Source organism: Fundulus heteroclitus, chromosome 19 (genome assembly GCF_011125445.2).
Source record: "Fundulus heteroclitus isolate FHET01 chromosome 19, MU-UCD_Fhet_4.1, whole genome shotgun sequence".
Taxonomy (NCBI): domain Eukaryota; kingdom Metazoa; phylum Chordata; class Actinopteri; order Cyprinodontiformes; family Fundulidae; genus Fundulus; species Fundulus heteroclitus.
In genome coordinates this window covers 30191350-30213993 of record NC_046379.1, presented here as the reverse complement: position 1 = coordinate 30213993, position 22644 = coordinate 30191350, and the positions used below count along the sequence as shown (strand labels likewise).

Below are 22644 nucleotides of genomic sequence, written 5' to 3'. Positions count from 1 at the left end.
GGTTGTATGTACAAAACAACTTTTTGGGTGTAACATGTACTCAGAATGGAACATCTCAATTCAATTCAATTCAGTTTTATCTGTATAGCTCTGATTCACAGCACATGTCATCTCAAGGCAAATTATAAAGTCAAAATTAATCAAATCATACAGATTGGTCAAAATGTTTCCTGTTTAAGGAAACCAGTAGATTGCATCAAGTCTTGACAAGCAGCATTCACTCCTCATGAAAGACGATGGCTTTGCAGCAATCCCTCATACTAAACAGGCATGAAGCGACAGTGGAGAGGAAAACTCCCCTTTAACAGGGAGTGAAACCTCCAGCAGAACCAGGCTCAGTATGAACGGTCATCTGCCTTGACCGGCTGGGGGTTAGAGAACACAGCAGAGACACAAAAAGTACGGAAGCACACATTGATCCAGGAATCCTTTCTATGTTTACATCTAAAATGCTTTCAGTCAGAGCAACTGTCACAAGATGGCACCGCAGATGGCAGCCTAGGTACTTCGCTCTGTTGTTTTTTGAGTGTTCATTCTGTTCTCTGCCATGGTTTTTGATTACCTTCACTAGAGAGGAGTTCCTGAACACCAGACAGTCCTCTTTTGGCATTTTCTCTCTACTTCACTACATTAAGTGCCCCTGCTTGACTGAGATCTTGGCTAGCAGTGCAAAGGCACTCTGGGATTTACCAAAGATGCAGATCAGGAAAATGGACAGGCACTCCTGTGAAGCTTTCAGCAACAGAGACTTTGCAAACCCTTACCTTTAATCCACCTGACTATTTTCCGCCCCCCTGTGGGGCCCCCATTGAACTTCAATCAATGATGTGGTATAATTACTTGACTCTTTAATGTGTTCTCTTTCTATTGTTTCATGTATTTTCAGGTAAAGGCGATGTGTTTGGAGATGTCTTTTGGAAAGAGACCACTCTAGCCCATGCCTGTGCTAATGTTCGAGCCCTAACCTACTGTGACCTCCACATAATCAGCAGAGAGGCCTTGCTCAAAGTCCTAGAGTTTTACACAGCCTTTGCCAATTCCTTCTCACGGAACCTCATCCTCACATGCAACCTACGCAAGCGGGTAAGATGTGGGTATGGAGTCACACACAGTTACACTATAGCTTAAGCCGGCTTCACACTTACTACGTTCCTTGTGCGCCCTGCACCCTCCCTCTTTTATTTTGAAATATTACCAGATCTGCTTTACACTTCCTGCATCTGACTTCCTGTCTGACTGATCTGGCTTTTTAGAAAGTTTGCTCCGTCATCCGTCATAAATAGACTCGATCCGTATTTCTGATGGACAACAGAGGAGGATTCTCTGTCATGCCGTTGTGCAGGTGTCACCAACCTTTTTAAAAGTGAGAGCTACTTTACTGGTGTTGTGTCATATAAAAGGCAACCATTACTGAACATTGAACTACAAGAGTCAGAGTTCACCTTAACTTTATGTAAAATAAACAATTTTTTCGTGCTTTGTTGTAGATATTGTTTAAATCTATATAAATGCAAGCGTCAATAAATAGGAAGAGCGGTTAGCAATGTCTTTGCAGTAACTTTGTTTTCATGCTTTAAAACGAGTTAGTTTTAGACAGTTACTAAAAGTAGAATTTCATCCTTGACCTTTAGGAGACTTTTTCACATTTGACAGTAGAAAATCCAAGTTCAGTAATTGAACCCTAGGTGCCTACTCTTCAAGAAGTTTGCACCTACTAAAACATGTGCAAACTAATTAGCATGTACAAAGCTGATCTTCATACCAGGTGCAAAGCAATTTGCGTTTGTGTAACCAGTGGAACTGCAGGTGCAAACTTTTTGCAGATTAAATGCTTTTAAAAGAAGATTTTTATTTCAATTTAATCAGAAATTTAAATTTCTAATTTTGAATTTAGAAAAATTAAATATCTAACACCTGACATTAATTCCACAGACCATATGGTGTGTGTTGAATACCCTTTTGTGAAAATTCTCAATTCTTTTCTTCTTTTGTTTTATACAAATATATATATATATATATATATATATATATATATATATATATATATATATATATATATATATATATAAAATCTATTAGATATTATTTTGGGATTATTTCACTTTCAATGGACACAGAAATGGGAAGGTGAAAGATAAAGAAAGGAAGAGAAAAAGGTGAGGCAGAATGCTAAAGGGGAGAAAAGGTGACAAAAACAGAGGAGAGGAAAAGGAAAGAACATCCTTGGAGTCTGCTTCTACACCTGTAGAGAGATATATAGAAAGAACCAACCAAACCAAAATGTGTTACAGGTACAAACAACCAACACCTTGATAACATCACTGAAAAATACAAACTATTATTTAATACAAGATGTGTAAGTGTTTGCGAGAGTGCACTGGTATATGTAAGGTTTATCTATAATAAAATGCTCAATAATGGTTGTGAGGAGCCGAAGACCTACCCACCAGAGCGCCATGGCAGGCACCATGGAAACCAGAACCCCAGATAACCGAAGGGCCCCCAGAGCAAAGACGCTCAAGAGGGGTCAACACTGGGATAGCTGCATCCCCCATCCCAGGGAAGTGCAGAGAAGAGTCCAAGGAAACCCCCCAGCAGCCACAGTGCCGAAGCCCCTGGAGCTGTGGCGACGAGCCAGCGGGCTTCCCCGGCAGTTAGCTACGCCAGAGTGGATCCAGTAATAGGCCCAGAGACCGGAGGCTCAGGGACACTCCACCCCCCAGCGGGGCCCCAACAGAGCCATGGAGCCCAGGCCATGTGAAGCAGCCGCCAGGAGTGAGTCAGCACACACCCAATCATGTGCAACATGCCCACTTATTGCTCATGCAGAGTTTTTTTCTGGCCACGCAATTTAGAGCTCCTTATTCGGAACCTTTGAAGGTGAGGCCTTAGGTGCATAATTTAGAGCCAAATGTTTGCTTATTGAACTTTAATTTCTGAACATTGCTACATCTTCGGATAATGATGATTGCCAGTAAAACTTCTCAGCTAGAACATTACTGTTGTTTGTTAATTTAAGAGACAAATTGAGGGCTTACATTTTAAGATTGATCAAGAGATCAACAGATTCACTAAAATAGGTCCATTTACTCCCCAAGAACCCTTTGAACAGAGATGCCTTAGACAGGCAGACAGCACATTATCATATACTTTTCATGTTCTGAGCGCTGAATATACATTCCTAAACTTAAATAGGCACAGAGCTTTCTCCTGAAACACAAATGGTATAAACATTTGTTCGTCCCAACAGGAGTTAAGCTCATAATGAGTGCGTAGTATGAAGTGAACAGACAGAAAGAAAACCTGTCACACAGATAACTCTTTCTCTATAAACCAGTTTGGTTCTGTCACCATGAATGCAGGAGGGTCGGGGGAGCATCTGTTTCTACTGTTCTCAATTAACCTTTTTAACCAAATGTTTTTATTGAAGTGTTTTAGTGACCTTTTTTTTATCAATCACTGCTTTTTTGTAATGAATGGTTTTATTTATCTGTGTGAAGGTGAGGATAATTACAACGTGTTCCTGTGCAACAATTCACTCTGCCAAAAGCAAATTACTCCTAAGGGAGATAGATGAAGGCAGTATTAGTTACTAAACAACCATCTGTAGCTGGATAAACTGAAAGGTTTTCAGCAACTTCTAAACCAAGCAGCCTTTTAATGGTGTGTTAGGCTATAAACAGGTTAAGTTAATTGGGTCTTTCCTCCTTTTAGCAAAGAGAGACAGGCGATAAGTAAGAGGATAATGGAAGAGGATAAAGGGAAACTGAACGTTGCTCTGAAAGTAGTGAGGAGGATGAGAAGAGGAAGGTGCAGACAGTCAGAGACCGAACAATGTTGTCAATAAGACATTTTCTCATGAAGAGGTTAGACATAATTGCTATCTTTGTCTCATACCAGAGTAAAAGTTTGTGAGAGAGATCTTGGTCAAGTGAGCCTGGTGCCCCAGCAAGATGGTTTGTGCTCAGGGCCCAGAATCCCCTGCTTCACCCTCCTGGCACAGGTATTATAGGTTTTCCGACTGGAATCTATATAGATGCAGAATTTAAAAAAATCCTTTACATGTAATATGCAATATTTGTGACAGGCCACAGCAAAACCAAAAACAAGTCTCCCCAGGCACTGTTGAGTTCTTTACAGATTATGAAAGAGTGACATCTAAGCTTTCTGATAATGTCAAACTTGTCAAAATCAACAAAGAATTGAACATACGACCATTTGAACATTGGCACTCTGCAAATAGTGAGAAAAGCAGACTTCAAAGTTTATTTAGAATCACCTCCAGCCATGGAGTGTTTACTAAAAAAGGTTAATTTGCAGCAACCCCTTTGCAGCAACCCCCCACCCTAACCCTAACCCAATGCCTGTCAATAGAGGGTCCAGATCAACTCACAGCAATATTTTTCCAAGTAAAGTTAATTTACAGCTCTGCATTACATATGTGTGCTAGGTCTGTGCATTGACCAAACCTCTTTCAACTGTCCAAAAAATTAGAAGACCAAATTTAATCAGAACCCACACACAAACAGATAAAAAAAAAAAAACTCAAGACACGTTTTTTTTTATCTCTGCATGTTCTTGTGTCTGCAAGTTGACTCATAGTAGTATTGTTGCTCTTTAATTGCTCGTTCTGCTTTTCAATTCAATTCAATTCAATTTTATTTATATAGCGCCAAATCATGAAACATGTCATCTCAAGGCACTTTACAAAGTCAACTTCAATCATATTATACAGATTGGGTCAGATTATACAGATTGGTCAAAAATGTCCTATATAAGGAAACCAGTTGATTGCATCAAAGTCCCGACAAGCAGCATTCACTCCTGGGGAACCGTAGAGCCACAGGAAGAGTCATCTGCATTGTACATGGCTTTGCTGCAATCCCTCATACTGAGCAAGCATGAAGCGACAGTGGGAAGAAAAACCACCCATTAACGGGAAAAAAAACCTCCGGCAGAACCGGGCTCAGTATGAACGGTCATCTGCCTCGACCGACTGGGGTTACAGAAGACAGAACAGAGACACAACAAGAGAAACAAAAAAGCACAGAAGCACACATTGATCTAGTAATCTGTTCTACATTAGATGGTAGTAGCGGGTGAGCCGTCTTCTCTGGATGATGTCACAGCTAACAGAACGCCAGACCAGGTGTACCTACTATGAAGATAAAAGAGAGAGAACAGAAAGTTAAAGCAGAAATGACAACACATAATGCATAATTGAAGAACAGTAGAACTCAATATAGTGAGAAAATTAGATCCTGATATACTCCAGTAACCTAAGCCTATAGCAGTAAAACTATAAAGGTAGCTGAGAGTAACATGAGTCACTAGTTATAATTTTTGTCAAAAAGAAAAGTTTTAAGCCTAGTCTTAAAAGTAGACAGGGTGTCTGCCTCACGGACCAAAACTGGGAGTTGGTTCCACAGGAGAGGAGCCTGATAGCTAAAGGATCTGCCTCCCATTCTACTTTTACAGACTCTAGGAACCACCAGCAGACCTGCAGTCTGAGAGCGAAGTGCTCTGTTAGGAACATACGGGGTAATCAGAGCTCTGATATATGATGGAGCTTGATTATTAAGGGCTTTATACGTTAGAAGGAGAATTTTAAATTCTATTCTTGATTTAACAGGAAGCCAATGAAGGGAAGCTAAAATTGGAGAAATATGATCCCTCTTGTTGATTTTCATCAGAACTCTTGCTGCAGCATTTTGGATCAGCTGAAGGCTTTGAACTGCATTTTGTGGAATTCCTGATAGTAAAGAATTACAATAGTCCAGCCTTGAAGTAACAAATGCATGGACCAGTTTTTCAGCATCACTCCTGGACAGAATGTTTCTAATTTTGGCGATATTCCGGAGGTGAAAAAAGGAAACTCTGGAAACCAAAAAGGAAACTCTGGAAAGGAACTTTTCAAAAAAGCGTTTTATGAGCACCTGTTAAGATAACATTTCTTATTGCCATTATAAATATAAAGAAATCCCATGTAGCAATGTTCCAGGTATAGTAGCAATCAATTCTACAATCCTACAAGCAGTTTGGGGGTTGGTGATCAGTTTGTGTGTTTGCACAGAATACAGGAATGATTAGAGGTTTTTCGTACTATTAATATATATATATATATATATATATATATATATATATATATATATATATATGTATGTCTTGTGTTACATTAAAAACACATAACAAAATAATCTGTTACTTCTGAGTAAATCAAATCTGGTTGATTTTTTTGAATGTTAAAAATGGAAGGTTGAATGAGACACGGCTTTAATTTCAGTATGATGCATCATAATATATATTTTTTTAACTTCTCAAAGTCACCTCATGTCCGATGAATCCCATGTTTTGCTGCTCTCTTTCTGAAACTAAATAACCTCAGGAGAGAGTTTGCGGTTCAGGACTGTATACCAAGTAAAATGCACCGTGATTCCAAAGCTTTCTTTGTCTTCCTCATTTTCGGTTAACGTCAGCTGGAAACTAGGAATGCTCTCTATCCACAGACACTATATTTACCCTGATCTCCCCTGATATAGAACGTGAAGCACTACAGCGTCTGCGTCCTGGTGAACATGTACTCCTACAGTTGACTGTGTACAGCAGCAGTTATATTTTTTTCCGCAACGTGTTCATGTTAATGCTCGCTCCCCTGCTGCAAGTCCAAAGCTTTCTTCATCATCTTCGGTTAACGCCAGCTGGAAACTACAAATGTTTCTGTGATGATTCCTGTCTTTTCCTGCCAGGGACTGCTGCTGCAGTTCCATGAAATCACTCCCTGCTCCCTGAGATTCACCGGCAATCAGATATGAGTGATTACACATGGGACCTGTTGCACCTGGAATGAGCACTTTAAATTCCTGGCTCTTCCAGTGTGTAAGCGCTAGATTCTTGAAAGCAATAGTGTGAGTAGACCATCCAACGTTCCTTGATTGATCTCCTGTTTTTGACCTGTTTGGTTCCTGTTTCTCCTGCCTGCCTGGCCACTGTCGGATACTCCTGTTGACTTCGGATCTCTGGACGTTGACCTCCTGCCTGTTGACCAAGCCTGGCTGCTTCTGCCCCTGTCTGGACATTCATGATCATCGATAACAAACCAAGCCTGAACGCTGGATCTGCCTCTAGTCCCTGCCCCGCTTGGAAACGTCTGCTTGGTGTGTGTGCCGCCTGATACTGATTCTCTCGCCTGGACCCCGGATTACCCTCTTGCCAAGCATTTCTGTAAACCTCTGCCCTGCGGACTGATTACCCGTGCATGACCCCTGAACTGTCAAGACAATCCTTTTAGCTCCTGCCCTACCCAGCATTGTTACAAAACCAAATTAGTCACCAAGTGATTCGGATCCCCAAGACTGAGCCGACTGGATCAATCTTCAGAGCCAATGCAACCTCCCAGCATCTGAAAAGGTTAGTGGCATTTATTCAGTGTCCCCACATCCTCACTGAGTTTCTCCTGGCCACTAACCTTATTCTCCTCCTCTTTGCAGTGATCCCGATTCAGTTTCCAGCCTTGTGTTGGCTGAATTATTGGGTCTCCAGAATCTGAGGGTGATGACTGAGTATAACTGATCTTAATAACCTGCTTCATGGTGTCTCTATTTCACCTGTTAGCTAGCCTAGCGCTACTTCTGCTCCTGTCCAGTCACCTGTTCTACCTCCCACTCCTAGCAGAGAACCATGTCTGATCCCTCCAAAGACTTTTAAAGATGAACCAGATCAGTGTTGCTCATTCCTGACCCAGTGTGAGATACATTACTTGTTGTTTCTCTCGTGACCCGAACAACAAGCCATGAAAAAGTATGTCGATGACTCCCTGAAAGCAGGCATTATGCAACTGTCTCTGGGGTGCTCTGGGGTGGGTGGAATTCTTTTTCATAGGGAAGAAAGCTGGATCTCTACAAAGGTCTCAATGACATTACCATCAAGAATGGTTACCCTTTACCCCCCATGGATTCTATCTTCGACCTCATCCAAGGGGAAAGTTTCTTCACTAAACTGGATCTATGTAAAGCTTATCATATGGTCCACATCAGAGAAGGGGATGAGTGGAAAACAGTCTTTAACACACCCACGGATCATTACGAATATCATGCCACTCGGACTCACTTATGTTCCTGCAGTGTTTCAAGCCCTGGTCAATGATATTCTGAGAGATATGGTGGGGCGATGTGTTTGTCTACCTAGATCATATCCTGGTGTTCTCCTAAGACCTGACATCCCATCAAAAACATATTCCCTCCGTCTTCTCTAGAATGATCTGGTCATTATGGCAGAGAAGTGCGAGTTCCATAAACAAACAAGCTCTTTCCTCGGGTTCATTATCTGTCTTAATCAGATCACCATGGAGCTGGCCAAGATATCCGCTGTTAAAGATTGGCCGACTCCTTCTGATCGTAAGCCGCTTCAACGTTTCCTGGGCGATGCCAATTTCTACTGACGCTTCATCCGGAACTTCAGCCTCATAGCATCACCACTCCACATTCTGACATCCACCACGGTCGAGTTTATCTGGACCCAAGTAGCAGATTAAGCTTTTATCAAGTTAAAACAATTATTCACATCTGCTCCTGTTCTCCGAACCCCTGACCCATCGAGACACCACTGTAGAAGTGGATGCCTCCAGTACTGTAGTAGGTGCTATTATAAGTAAAAGATGCGATGATTCCAAAATTTACCCATGCGCCTTCTTTTCAAGATTCCTGTCAGATACGGAGCAGAACTACGACGTCGGAGACCGAGAATGTCTAGGGGTCAAATTAGTTCTCGAACAATGGAGACACTGGTTGGAAGGAGCCAAGGAGCCGTTCCTCGTCTGTAATGATCAATAGAACCTGGGGTACATGAAATCCGCCAAAAGACTCAATCTGCGCGTACACACATGTCTGCACACCACTTGAACTTTTACACTTTTTCTGATCACAATCAGAATAAAGTTTATTGCCAAGTAGGTTTGCACTTACAAGGAATTTGACTTGGTGTTGATGGTGCAGATAATATATATATATATATATATATATATATATATATATATATATATATATATATATATATATATATATATATATATATATATATATGCACAGTAGACTGTGCGTTAATGTAATGCAGAAGGTCTGGAGATGCTACGTTGGTGTAGCTTGTAGGTCCTGAACGGGGAGGGAGAGAGCCAGTATCAAGGGCGGCTCTTGGCCTTGTTGATAAGGCTGGTAGCAGATGGAAAAAACTGTTCTTGTGGCATGAGGTTTTTGTCCTGATGGACCGCAGCCTCCTGCCAGAGGGAAGTGACTGAAATAGTCTGTGACTGGGGTGAAGGGATCAGCCACAATCTTCCCTGCATGCCTCAGAGTCCTGGAGGCGTGCAGGTCCTGGAGAGATGGAAGATTGCAGCCAATCACCTTCTCTGCAGACCTGATGACACGCTGCAGTCTGCCCTTGTCCTAGGCGGTGGCACCAGCGTACCAGATGGTGATGGAGGAGGTGAGGATGGATTCAATGGTGGAGGAGTAGAACTGCACCATCATTGTCCTTGGCAGGTTGAATTTCTTCAGCTGCCGCCAGAAGTACATCCTCTGATGTTACATTCACAATCCTCAGTGTTTTTGTGATTAACCTACAAGGGCACTGCTAGAATCGTGGAACACCTTCAACAGATACGTTTTAAATAATTTCTTAAATAACATAATGAAAACAAAATTGGACCAGTCCACATCCCTGAAGATTGCAGTTTTTAATAAAAATTAACTAAAACTGTGAATAATACCGTGGTTGTTTTTTTTTCTTGCTAGGTGCCTGGGTAGAAGACTAAGACAAATGTAGTAATTTGCTTTATTTAACCATTCCCACATTTTATGATCTGTATTTCTTTTTCATTGGTTGAAAAATGATTTTGCACATTCTGTCTGACAAAAGAAACGTTCACTCATTTGCTCATAAATGCGATCCACTCTTCATCTGAAGTTCCTATTTAATGATATGAGATGCAATGATTTATGGCTGTATTATGAGAGTGGCTCTGCTTTCTTATTTGGATTATTTTACATTTTCATTCTTTGGTTCTATGGTTTTGCATATTCAGTTCTCTGTTTAATTTTGAGATTCCTTCTTTTGTTCAGTGTTTTATGTTTTGTTTTAAATTTATTTTAAACTCCAGTCCTTGAGGGCCAGTGTCCTGCAATGTTTGGATGTGCACCTCGTGCACTCAAGGTTCAGAAAGTCCAGCTAAGGAACCAATAATGGGATTTAGGTGTGTTGACGCAGAGATAGATCTAACAGTTGCAAGGCACCATTCCTGGAAGGTTGAAGTTCGACTTGTATGGTTTAGTTTGCTAAGTCTTTGATCCTACCAATCTGTTTAAGTCCTGTTTAGATCCTTTTTTGATCATATATGTGCTCATCAGTTTATGTCCCCTCAAAGCTGCAGTGCTTTCTGCTATTTAGTCTCACCTGGTTCCTCCCGATCATTCAGAACCCAGTTAGTCTCACTCATTCACTTACTGGATCCTCTGCTGTGCTCTCAGGCTTCATGTTTCTGGTCTGATTTATGTATACCCGACCTCTTGAAGTACAAAAAGGTCTGTGGTGTTGAGGACCACCTTGCCTGGGACAGGACATGTTTGTGCATTGAGAGCAAAGTAGAACTGGCTGTGTAGAACACTATCTATCTGCAGTAGGATGTTTTATACAGATCCTGTGCCAGTTGGTAGCAAGTTAAGGGACACTGGGACCTGATGATTTAACTTTTTTTTAATCCCCAAACAGTATCCTATTATTATTAATAATAAACTGGTGTGGCTGGAAAAGGAACTGACAGGAGCACAGACTGGAACCACTGCAGGGAGAAGAGCAGGGTTAGTAACCAACAATAACTCAGTGGAAGTGCACTGAATAAAAGCCACTAACCTAACCACTAATAAAAGGTTAAATTATTTACCAGAGGCAGGAGAATCCAGGCAAGGGCAGAGGAAGGCAGGTTTGATCGAGAGGCAACACAGGAGATCAGTGTCCAGAACAAAGCAGGCAGGATATCAGGAAGGCAATCAAGGAACGCAGGATGGTCTGCTCTCACGAACACTTTCAAGAATCTGGTAGTTACACACTGGGAGAGCCTGGAATATATAGTGTTCCTCCCAGTTGCAGCAGCTCCACTTAATTGGAGATGCTGGAGGTGCGACTGCTCGGACCCTGGTTACCTGTGCAGCAGAAGGAGCAGGGTTTGATGTCATGGATACTGCAAACAGGGTGTTTTCAGGCAGGAACACACAAAATTATTACAGTCTTCCCTCTCTTGTATACCTTTGTTCATGCTTCTTTCCTCATGGCCTTCCTTCTTTTCATTATTTTGTCCCTCCTTTCATTCTTCCTTCTTTGTGTCCTCTCTACTGTCCTTCTGTCTTTATGTTCTTCCTTTCCTTCTTCTTTGTTTTCCGTCATTCCTTCTACCGTATGTCCTTCCATTTTTCCTTTTGTTTATTTCTACATTTATTTTGTTCTTCCTTTATTTCCTCCTTGTGTCCTTATTTCACATCTTTAATTCCTCACCCATGTCTGTCTTCTTTCCTTCCTTAATCCCTATTCCCCTCCTCCTTCCTTCCATCTCTCCTTCCTTCCTCATTTCTTACCTCAATGACCTTTTGTTGTTCTTTCTTTTCATTCCTTCCCTGCCTGTCTTGCTTTTGTAAAATGAGCGCTTTCCTCTCGCTGCCTTGCTTTACTGATGGAATTATCCTTCATGTCTATCTGCCTCAAAGTTGTATCTGTTCTGCGTTGAGATTCCTCTTTTACTGCCTTGTAATAAATGTCTGAGATAAATTATGTATTAATTGGAGCTCACCTGTTCCTCCTGATGAAATCAAAATTCATTTATTTCTCATAAAACTGTTTCACAGTCTGGTTAGATGGGCTTCAGTGCATCAAGATCTTGGTAGTGGAATATTTAACTGACGAATGCAAAGGGTCTCTAAAAAAGTTTGTAAGTTATTCTAATTAATCCTCAAAGTTGAACTGTACCAGTATCAGTCTCGCCAACCATACACTATGGGGATTAAACTACCTTACTCCCTGAACATTGGTACCAGATGTATATGGGAGCTTCTGATCAGTCTCTACAGAATACAGGAAAATTAACAGCTGCTCAATTCATTAGGTGAGATTTAGGAGAGAAAAATTCATGGCTGGTGAAAGGTTGGACAAATTGGAGGAATACTTCAGGAAGGTCTATTTTTCAATATGCAAATGGTATTACTTATGGTATTTTGGCTCTTACTTATTAGTTATATTGCTGTTATAACTGTCTAGCAAGCACAACCCTTAAAGTTATGTTTGACACATCAACAGTATCTATGGAAATATCCAAAAAAATATTTCCAGAAGTCAGTAAAGATCCCGATAATCCACACATAACAAACATTTTTTAATGTGTTAGCCAAACTGTTTTGTATAATATTGGGGACTGATATAGGGAATAGGCATTTAACACAAAATGAAGCTGCAGAAATCCATTGAAAGCTACGAAAGAACAGAAATCCTCAGTTTTTAAAAAGCAGCAGCACTGATTATTGGGCTATGAATAGCTATTTTATTACCACAGTATCACACGAGGCATGGTGGGTAAAGACAAAGACCTCTCTTAAGACTTCTGCAACCATATTTGCACAAAATCTCCTGACGGCATTGCTAACATGCTGTCAGGTTTATCAATAGAACCTGGGGTACATGAAATCCGCCAAAAGACTCAATCTGCGCGTACACACATGTCTGCACACCACTTGAACTTTTACACTTTTTCTGATCACAATCAGAATGAAGTTTATTGCCAAGTAGGTTTGCACTTACAAGGAATTTGACTTGGTGTTGATGGTGCAGACAATATATATACTGTACCGAGACTTCAGATCTGAAGATGAAATAATGGTGGACATTTCAGCAGGCCCTGATCCCCAAAACATAGCAAAGGAGACTCTCAGCTGGTTTCACAGGAAGAATGTAAAGCTGCTAGAATGACCCAGTCAATGCACATGTTCAATTTCTCCATACAGTAGATTACCAAAAGAAACTTTTCTACAAGGTGTTAAAAATTAGATCAACAATACAGTTCAATACTGATTCCGTGTGATATTGGACTTTAATACACATGACCTACTTTATGGACTTAAGTATTCTGTTACCAACATTAAATGGAACTATTTTGTTTACCCAGTCAGAAAAAGATTTACTGAAAAAAAGTTTACAGGTTTAGTAGATATTTTCCCTGCTGTATATGTAATACGGTATAAGTTAGTGGAAAATGTGTTTCTTACTTCACATAAACTGCGACACGGCAAAAGTAGGAACGAGTCGACTGCACAAACTGAGAAAAGCGTGAAAAACCTTACATTTCTGAGAAAATAGTGATTTCCGTTATATTGCAAAATATGCATTTTCAAGTTTTGAATAAACACCTTAATGCTAAATTACTCTTTTCATATTCTGCATCTGGAGAGTTTTAGCATAGCAAGCTGATGAAGCGACTTTTGGTGAACATTTATAGCTGCGGTTAACCGAAGACGATGAAGAAAGCTTTGGACTTGTGGCAGAGAAGTGTTAACATGAACGCATTCTGCCATAACACCACCACTGCTGTACAGCGTTCCGCATTTTTACCAGGATGCTGGACTCGTTTCCGATTCTGTATGAGGAGAACTCAATGTAAATGATAGTGTCTGTGGATCGAGAGCATTCCTAGTTTCTAGCTGAAGTTAACTGAAGATGATGAAGAAAGCTTTGGACTTGCAGCAGGGAAGTGACATGAACGCATTGCGCAATAACTTACCCGCTGCTATATAGTGCTTGGCTGTGGGTGTAGATGTTCACCAAGACACTGGAGAAGCGTTTAGATTCCGTGTCAGGATAGATCAGCAGAAATAATAACGTCTGCAGATAGAGAGCATTCCTAGTTTCCAGCTATCGTTAACCGAAGATGACAAACATCAAGAAAGCTTTGGACTTAGGGTGCTTTTGGACACTTAGGACACCGTCTTGAACTGCAAACTTTCTCCTGGATGGATTATTTAGCTGCAGAAAGAGAGCGGCTGAACATGGGACTCAGACATGGGGTGAGTTTGAGAAGTTTATAAAAACTATTCTGATGCATCATACTGAAATTAAAGCCATGTATCATTGAACCTTCCATTTTTAATATCCAAACATAATTTAAGTGGAAGATTGTTTTAAGTGTTTTTTAATGTAACACAAGAAGTAAGAAATATGCATTTCTTGTGTTTCAACCGTATGCTTGGCTAAATAATATGAATAACATAGGTGCTCAGGTGTGAACATCTCTATTCATACCTGCATAATCAGCAGACAGGCACATCACCAACCCCTAAACTGTGGTCTTTGAGCTAGAAATGCATAATTTCTTCTTTTGTATGATTGATTGCTGCTATACTTGGAAGATTGCTCTATTTGATTATTTTGTATTGTAAGGCAATGATAACATTTATCTTAACAAGTGCCCATAAACACTTAGAAACTAAATAGAGAACGAGCAATTAAAAAGCAACGATACCATTGTGCATGGTGCAACTTGCAGACACAAAAACATGCAGAGATAAATAACTTAAAGTGTTTGACATTTACCGATTTTGTAAATAATAACTGTTTTGTACATAGTTTTTTGTTTGCATGTGTGTGTATGTTACCGTTAAATTTGGGGTTGTAATTTTTTGGACAGTAAAAGATGTCTGTTTTATGCACAGATCTAACACAAATATTATAATGCAGAGCTGTAAATTATCTTTATTTGAACAAAATAGTGCTGTGAGTTGATCTAGATGCCCTTTTGACAGGCATTGAAGGGGTGGGAGGTGTTGCTGCAAGGTATGCAAAGTAATTCAGAACAGTTTTTGTTAACATCCCCCTGGCTGTGGGTGATTCTAAAGAAACTTTGAGGCTTGTTTTCTCACTAATCCTCATTACAGTGTCAACATTCAGATGGTCATATCTTCTTCATTTCCTTGTTGAGTTCCAAAGTTTGACATCATTGGAAAGCCTAGATTCCTCTTTCAGAACCAGTATCACAAAACAGCCCTGGGGAGACTTGTTTCTGGTTTTGCTGTGGCCAGTTACAAATGTGGGCATCACTGATCTGACAGATAATCAGAAAGAGGGCCAGTGTTAAACGTTACTATTCATTTTCATAAAAATTCCTGTTGTAGGGTTTCAGATCAGCTGAAGGCTTTTAATTGCGTTTTTGGAATCTTGATAGAAAAATGTCATTATTTTGGAAGAAGAACCCAAGCACAAAATGTGAATGATGAGTATCCTGTCAAGCCTGTCCATACTGTTATGGTATAAGCAGAAACAGAGCCATCTTTATTAGACTTTAAAAGTAGGTCAGAAACCATCACATTTTTCTAAATCCATCTAAGGAGCATACTTTAATGTTTCTAATACAAGCTCCCATTTTTTCACAAATAGTTTTGGTTTTTACAGCACTTTAATCACACAAGGTGCTGTTTACCTGTCTATCAAACATTGCTGATTCGCTTCCATACGATTATGCCCCCCCCCCCCCCGTGATGTAATTTCAACACTCGTCTACTTGTACCCACAAACTTGAATTTGTGTCCACAGCAGTGAAGTCTTTGTAGATGGAGAAATTAAAGAAAATTGACAGCTCTAGAAGTTTTGCAAGATGTTATGAGGCAAAAGACCTCAATTCAGTCTATTTTCTCTTCTTTTTATTGATATTTTGCTGTGCACAATGGTACACTTTGATGATATGCAGGGTAAATTCTATGACCAAAGGCTTTGTGATGTACAGAAGGAGTCATACAATATAAATCAGCACTTTTATTTGACCAGCTTCCCTTTTATCAAGTTAAAACATTTGGCACAGTTTTGGCACATTTGGCTGAATTGTGCCAAAATCACAGGTCCACCTGGCACATTGCCCACAAAAACCTTTGGGTAACAAATATGTCTCAGCTGATTCAGATCAGATTTACCACAGGTATTGTTGAGATGCGCATCTATAAAGTCGGAGGCTTCTCCTGTATGTTCAAAAAGGTTTTCATGGTGTTTTCCAATGTGAATCAGACATGGTGACATTTGCCAGAGTGGTTCCACTGGAAAACAATTCTTTAATGCCTTACCTTCACACAGATACCAACAGTTTGCATTTACACTTTATTAAGGGCTTTATTGTTAGCTGTGGAGCTGTAGTTGATTTATATCAGATATGTAATTTCAGGTGAAACTAGCTTCTAAACCTCTGTTAATTAGATACTTAAGGAAACTTACAAAAATGTTGCAGCAAGCATGGCGAAAAAGTGCACCAGGAGGCAAAAGTGATCTGTACATGACTTTAGTGTCCGACCTGTCACCATGTCTGGACCTGCAGCTTTGTTGATGTTGACCTTCTTTAAGGAGAAGGTGACTTGATGCAGCTGCAGGACGAGGGGCTGATACTACACCACTGGCTGAGCAAGATATTCAGACTTCCTACTGCTTGGAGAGTCAAAGCGTGCCAAAGAAGCTGTTTAAGGTGTTGGGGTAACTGGGTTGTTACTGAGCTGCTGGTCGCTGTGCTTGTAGTCCATGATGGTCCTGATGCCTCTCCACATGATTGTTGCTGTTGAAGTGATCCTTGATATCCTGCGTGAACCTCTGCTTTACCTTCTGGATGCCTTTTTTCAACTCACTTCTAACTCTGCCTTGGCCAGTCTGACTCCTGATATAAATGATCTAAATGCTCCTGACCCTTCAGCAGGGACCACATTGTTCTGTTTACCCATGGTAGACAGCATGGTAGACAAAGAGGCCAGATCCAAACTAAACTACAACAATCAATCAGGTCTACAGATCATCAGCACTGACCTTCCCTCCATCTCTGCACATCTTTCACACAAAACGTTTAGATTTTTACCTCCAGTTAAAAACACTAGCCACCACATATACAATTTCTTCCCCTCGCCTGTCACTTTGGTGAAGACTCAACGGTCAGAGTTATCAGATCAGTAATTTACATATTTGTACTAATTCAGCCTTTTTTCCCTGCTTTTTTAACACATTTTTATTATATTTATGTTTAAAATGTTTGTGCATTGAGAGCAAAGTAGAACTGAAGTCAACTTTCTTGTTTCCGTGGACGAAATTGGAGATTAAAGTTCTTCGCTTTAAAAGCGATCACATTAGTGTTTGCTGACAGAGTTACTGGACAGGTTAAAAGAGTAAGTTCAGAAATGGAACAGTACACATGAGTGTGATGTGCTACAGTCCTTAACCAAATCTCCTGTCACCAGAGCTCTCATTATGTAACTATGGCTGTCCCTTCTCCCTGAGGCACTTAAACACCTCTTCACCTGTCTGAGAGATATATTACCTGTAGGAAAAAAGTGCAGATCTGCTCTTTCTCAGTTGTTGTTTTCAAGGCATCAGGAGACCTTGTTAGCTCTGCTGCTTCCTCTGTCAGGAAAAAAAAAAAACATTTAAGTCTCATCATTGGGGAAACGCTGATGACTGTTCTTCAGAGACAGAATCACCATAATGAGGAGATTTAATAAAAATATGTTCACTGGGGTTTTACAGCAGCCAACAACACAGGGAATAGGTTTGTTGGGGATGAGACAGCACATCTTTAAATGAAAATTATGATTCTGCAAATTTTCAAAAGCTATGATGACCCCACGGCAATATCAGCTGTAATGCCACAGCATCGCAAGCTCACCAGGATATTTTCCTACAGGAGATTCTGGTAAAAAGCAGAATTTATGGTTCCATCAGTTACAGCACATTGTCTAGATTCTGAAACAATGAAGCTGCATTGGATCAGCTCACTACAACCTTAGAAATTATATAAATGTAATGTGCGGACTTCTGGGTCCCCCCGATATTCTAGCTGGACATGGTTTGTGCTTTAAAATGTTTATTTTAAAATATGGAGAGTGGGTGGGGGCTGAGACGAGCATGGAAATGGGAAGGATCAATAATTCCAAAAACACAAACCAAACCTCAAATCATGACACTTAAAGACTTCAAACTATGAATATGAGCCATATCTGGTTCTTTTCTGTGACCACAGGGAAGCCATCCTATACAGCTGTTTGTATCTTTGCTTACAGAAGCATGTAAGCTGTGGGATGTTGGCTAGTGCACAATAGACTCAATGACGTGCACAGTCTCAGTTGTGTTCTTTCTTTTTGCTAAATTATTTTATATAACCTAAAGGGAAAATATATCACTTTCCCCCAATGTGCATCTTATGGCAAGTAAGCAATGAAGAAAAATGTGAGGATTGCCTCTATGTCCTTATAACCTCATTTGGAAAAAGTCACCCTATAAAGTCATTTTTTATTTTGAGTATTTGTTAATATGAGCCTAAGCTGTTTTATTTGCCATTCTTTGGCAAATAGTTCTGGAGTTCAATTTCAATTCAGTTTTATTGATATAGCGCCAATTCACAAGAAATGTCATCTCAAGGCACTTTACAAAGTAAATTCAATCAAATTATCCAGACAGATTTGTCAAAAAGTTTCCTATCAAAGGAAGCCCAGTAGATTGTGTCGAATTCCACAAAAAGTTAAAAAACAAAACAACTGGACTTTTTTAAGAGCCCAGGAGGACATTGTTTGAAGAAGTTTTCAGTTTTGTTGATAAGTTCCAGCTTTCACAGCACGAGAAAAAAAAAAGTCCAGTTGTTTTTTTTTTTTTACTTTTTTGAAATGACCATGACCTGGATGACTGAGAATCTTCACCAGCATATTGCGTCGAGTCTTGACAAGCAGCATTCACGCCTCATTGAAAGAGCATGTAGCTACAGTGGACAGTTGTCTGCGCTGTCTATAGCTTTGCAGCAATCCCTCATACTGAGCATGCATGTAGCGACAGTGGAGAGGAAAACTCCCCTTTAACAGAAAGGAAAACCTCCAGCAGAATCAGAACCAGGCTCAGTGTGAACAGCCATCTGCTTCGACCTACTGGGGGTTAGAGAAGACAGAGGAGAGACACAAAAAGCACAAACGCACACATTGATCCAGGAACCTTTCTATGTTATATGGTAATGGCAGATGATCTACCTCCCCTGGAAGGTGTCACAGCTAACAGAACATCAGACCAGGTGTACCTACTATATAGAGAAAACAGACAGAGAGAACTAAAAGTTGAAATAACAACAAACAATGCAAATTGGAGAAAAGTAGGAGAACTCAGCAGAGTGAGAAAAATGGACCCTGATGTCCTCCAGCAGCCTAAGCCTATAGCAGCATAACTATAGAGGTAGCTCAGGGTAACCTAAGCCACTCTATCTATAAGCTTTTATTTGGAAGCATATACATTACACTGTTGTTTTTTAAGAGGGGCCCTATAAGCACACACAAATACATATATTTTCCCTGACACATACAGTGCATACTCTTCACACACACATACATTCTCCTCACACATATATACATTATACCTCCAATTACAAATGTAGTTGGAATAAAGGGCCGATTTGAATAAAAATGCATCATGTAAACACGCCAATCGGAATATTGTGATCGGATTAAACTCAATCATCATAAAATTGTAATCTGTGTTTCAACCCATTCATTATGCAAATCCTGAGTTAAACAAAACATTGATGATTTGCTCAGTAAAATCAATAACCTTTAGGACACTTGATTTTATTAATGTAATTATTTCTCCAGGAAATACATAGGCTCGGTTTGAAAATTTAGGGTTAAACCACCAAGCTAGTAGCGATCGACTGGAAAGTACCTGTTGGGGCACTTCATGTGGGCAATATTTACATTAGCTTGAAAGAAATCGCGGACATCTGGTCACCCTGCCTGCAGGGCTAACATTGTCAACACAAAAGAACTTTGACTTTGCATCGGCTTTTTCTGTTTTGTTCCCAGTCCTGCCACGCCCTGAATGCTACAGGTCTGTTTATTTGTTTTTTTATTACATAAATTGCGAACACCTCAACTCAACCTGCTGTATCTGTGTTTTGATTCAGTTGCCATTGTCAGGGCATTAACAAAATCCACTTGCTGCTGCTGGTTTTGATGTAATTATCATAAAGCTACAGCTTACGTGGGCTGAGAACAGAAATGCCTCCACAGCAAATCGGTTTTGTTTTATTTCTATTGGCACTTTGCCTGTTTTATACATTCTGACTGACTGGTAGCTGGCAGCTGTATATGGAAGAGCTTAGATGTGTTTCAATATGCTGACCTGGCTTTGCATCGTTTAGCCGTCTTGCTGATAAGTATAGATGTTTTTTACATGAAAAACTGTCATGATTTGTCTTCATGAACCCGGACAGAGCACACACACACAGAGCTGGTCTTGAGAGTTTATTGCAAAGAGGGAGTAGTGGAAGGTGAAAACCAGAGTCAGTTACCGGGCTGGAGTAGATGAATAGCAGGAGCAGGCTGACTGGAAGGAAACCAGAGAACTGAGGCACTTAGGTAACAGAAGTTCCAACAGCAAGGCAGTAGACAGGCGTGGAGTGAGTGGAGGTTGCAGGTGAGACTGCAGACGACCCGGCAACCAGGAACAGACTGAGGTGACTATTTAAAGAGGGGTGAGCAGGTGGAGCTGGTTTTGCGGAACTTGACTTAGAATGAGGTTAAATTGACATCCTTCAGAGGAATGAATAACTGATCATTATCAGTGTGAGCCCCTCCCTGGGCTGCCACCTTACCGTGGTGGAGGGGTTTGAGTGTCCCCTACTAGGGGCATAAAGCCCCTGACAGCATAGCTCCAAGGGTCCCTTAGAGATAGGGTGAGGAGTTGAGTCATTCGGGGAGGACTCAGAGTAGAGCCGCTGCTCCTCCACGTCGAGAGGAGCCAGTTGAGGTTGCTCGGGCATCTGGTTAGGATGCCTCCTGGACGCCTCCCTGGTGAGGTGTTCCAGGCATGTCCCACCGGGAAGAGGCCCAGAGGAAATCCCAGGACCCGTTGGAGGGACTATGTTTCTCGGCTGGCCTGGGAACACCTTGGGATTCCCCCAAAGGAGCTGGCCCAAGTGGCTGGGGAGAGGGACGTCTGGGTTTCCCTACTGAAGCTGCTACCCCCACAACCCGACCCCAGATAAGCGGAAAAGAATGGATGGATATCAGTGTGAGCATCGCTACAAAATCTGTCCTCTTGGTAGTATGCTTATCCGGAGGTTTGTGTTAACACAATGTGAAGTTGCAAAGACTTCAACAATGACCTTAGAAAATCTAAAGTTCTCTAAAGTAATCACCATTGTACAGAGATAAAGAATATTTACAAATGGGAAACTTCTGAGACAGGTGGCATTCCCATTAGAGTTTGTCCATGCAAATTCAGTCCAAGGTCAGAGCTTGGCATGCTCAAGAAAATGAGCAAACCCAGGACCTCCGTTACAGACTCAACAAAACCCAAGTTGTATATTGAATGTATATGAAAAGGTCAATGGCTTTAAGCCTCTAAAAAAATGGAAGCATGATTAGCTATGTAAATTTGCACACGAAAAGCAACACTTGTCACAACAAATGTCCGTTGGACAGACAAGAACAAAATATTGATGTCTGACCATACTATACAGCACAATGTTTGGTAAAACTAACCTTAATGTGTTAGCACAAACAGATCATACACACTGTCAAGCATGGTTGTGGATGGCTAGTAATTTTGGCTTGTATTGCAGCCACAGGGCATGGGGATCTGGAAGTCTGTAGTTGAACCCTCAACTTTTATTTATACCAAAGCATTTTACAGTCAAAAATGAGAAAATCTGTCCAACAACTGAAGCATGCGCCAAACAGGATCATCAACAGAGCAACAATTCCAAACACAGCAGCTAACCAACAATGGAGTTGCTGAAAATAAAATTGCATAGTCAAGGTACAGATAATAATGAAGTGGTGGGACCTTAAGAGAACTGAGCAGATAAAAATCCGAAGCAACTTTGTAAATTACAGTGGTTCAAATTTATGGAATAATTTATTAATCTAGATTAGTCCCAGATTAAAAGGAGGTGTTCTTTTTTTTTTTTTTTTTTTTTTTTCTCTTTTTTTCTCTTTTTTTCTTTTTTTTTCTTTCTTTTTTTTCCTTTTTTCTTTTTTTCCTTTTCTTTCTTTTTTTCTTTTTTTCCTTTCTTTTTTTCCTTTTTCTTTTTTCTTTTTTTTTCCTTTTTTTCCCTTTTTTTTCTTCTTTTTTTCCACCAGGCATTGGTGAATAGTATAACATATCTAAACCTGAAAGTATTGTCCATGAATCAGCAAGCCTGCTTGCAGTTTGAAAGGCTTTCTTCAGTTATGTTGCTCTCTGCTGCTTTGTCGGCTTATCTGAATGTGAACTGTTACACAAACAGAACACGCTCCTCTCTAATGGCCTCCTTCATCATCCCTGTACGGCTTCATAACGCTCTCATCATATTCACTCAAAGCTGCTTCCTGCTGCACAATTATGGTGATGAATGGGTTAGTGAGACTCTGGGACTTGGGTGAGCGCTGCATAAACGACACATCATCAGGTTTACAAAAAAAAACAGTATTTCCTCTTAGTACCAAATGAGTAATGATAGTGAATATATTTTAAAAAACAGTTTACAGAGAAGAAGAGATGCTTACAGGAACGCAAGTTTCAAAATGCTTTGCAGGCCACATTTATTGCTCAACCTGGTAGATAAGGAGGCAGAAATAATCCTCC

At 40.4% G+C, this 22644-nt stretch overlaps 1 protein-coding gene across 1 annotated transcript in view; it reads left to right on the top strand.

The window, feature by feature from the left end:
- LOC105920730 (potassium voltage-gated channel subfamily H member 5) overlaps positions 1–22644 on the top strand; it is a 255178-nt gene that overhangs the window by 215045 nt on the left and 17489 nt on the right. The window contains exon 12 of the mRNA XM_036150520.1: positions 887–1083. Within this exon, the coding sequence (XP_036006413.1) occupies positions 887–1083 (197 nt within the window). The remainder of the gene's footprint in view (positions 1–886; positions 1084–22644) is intronic.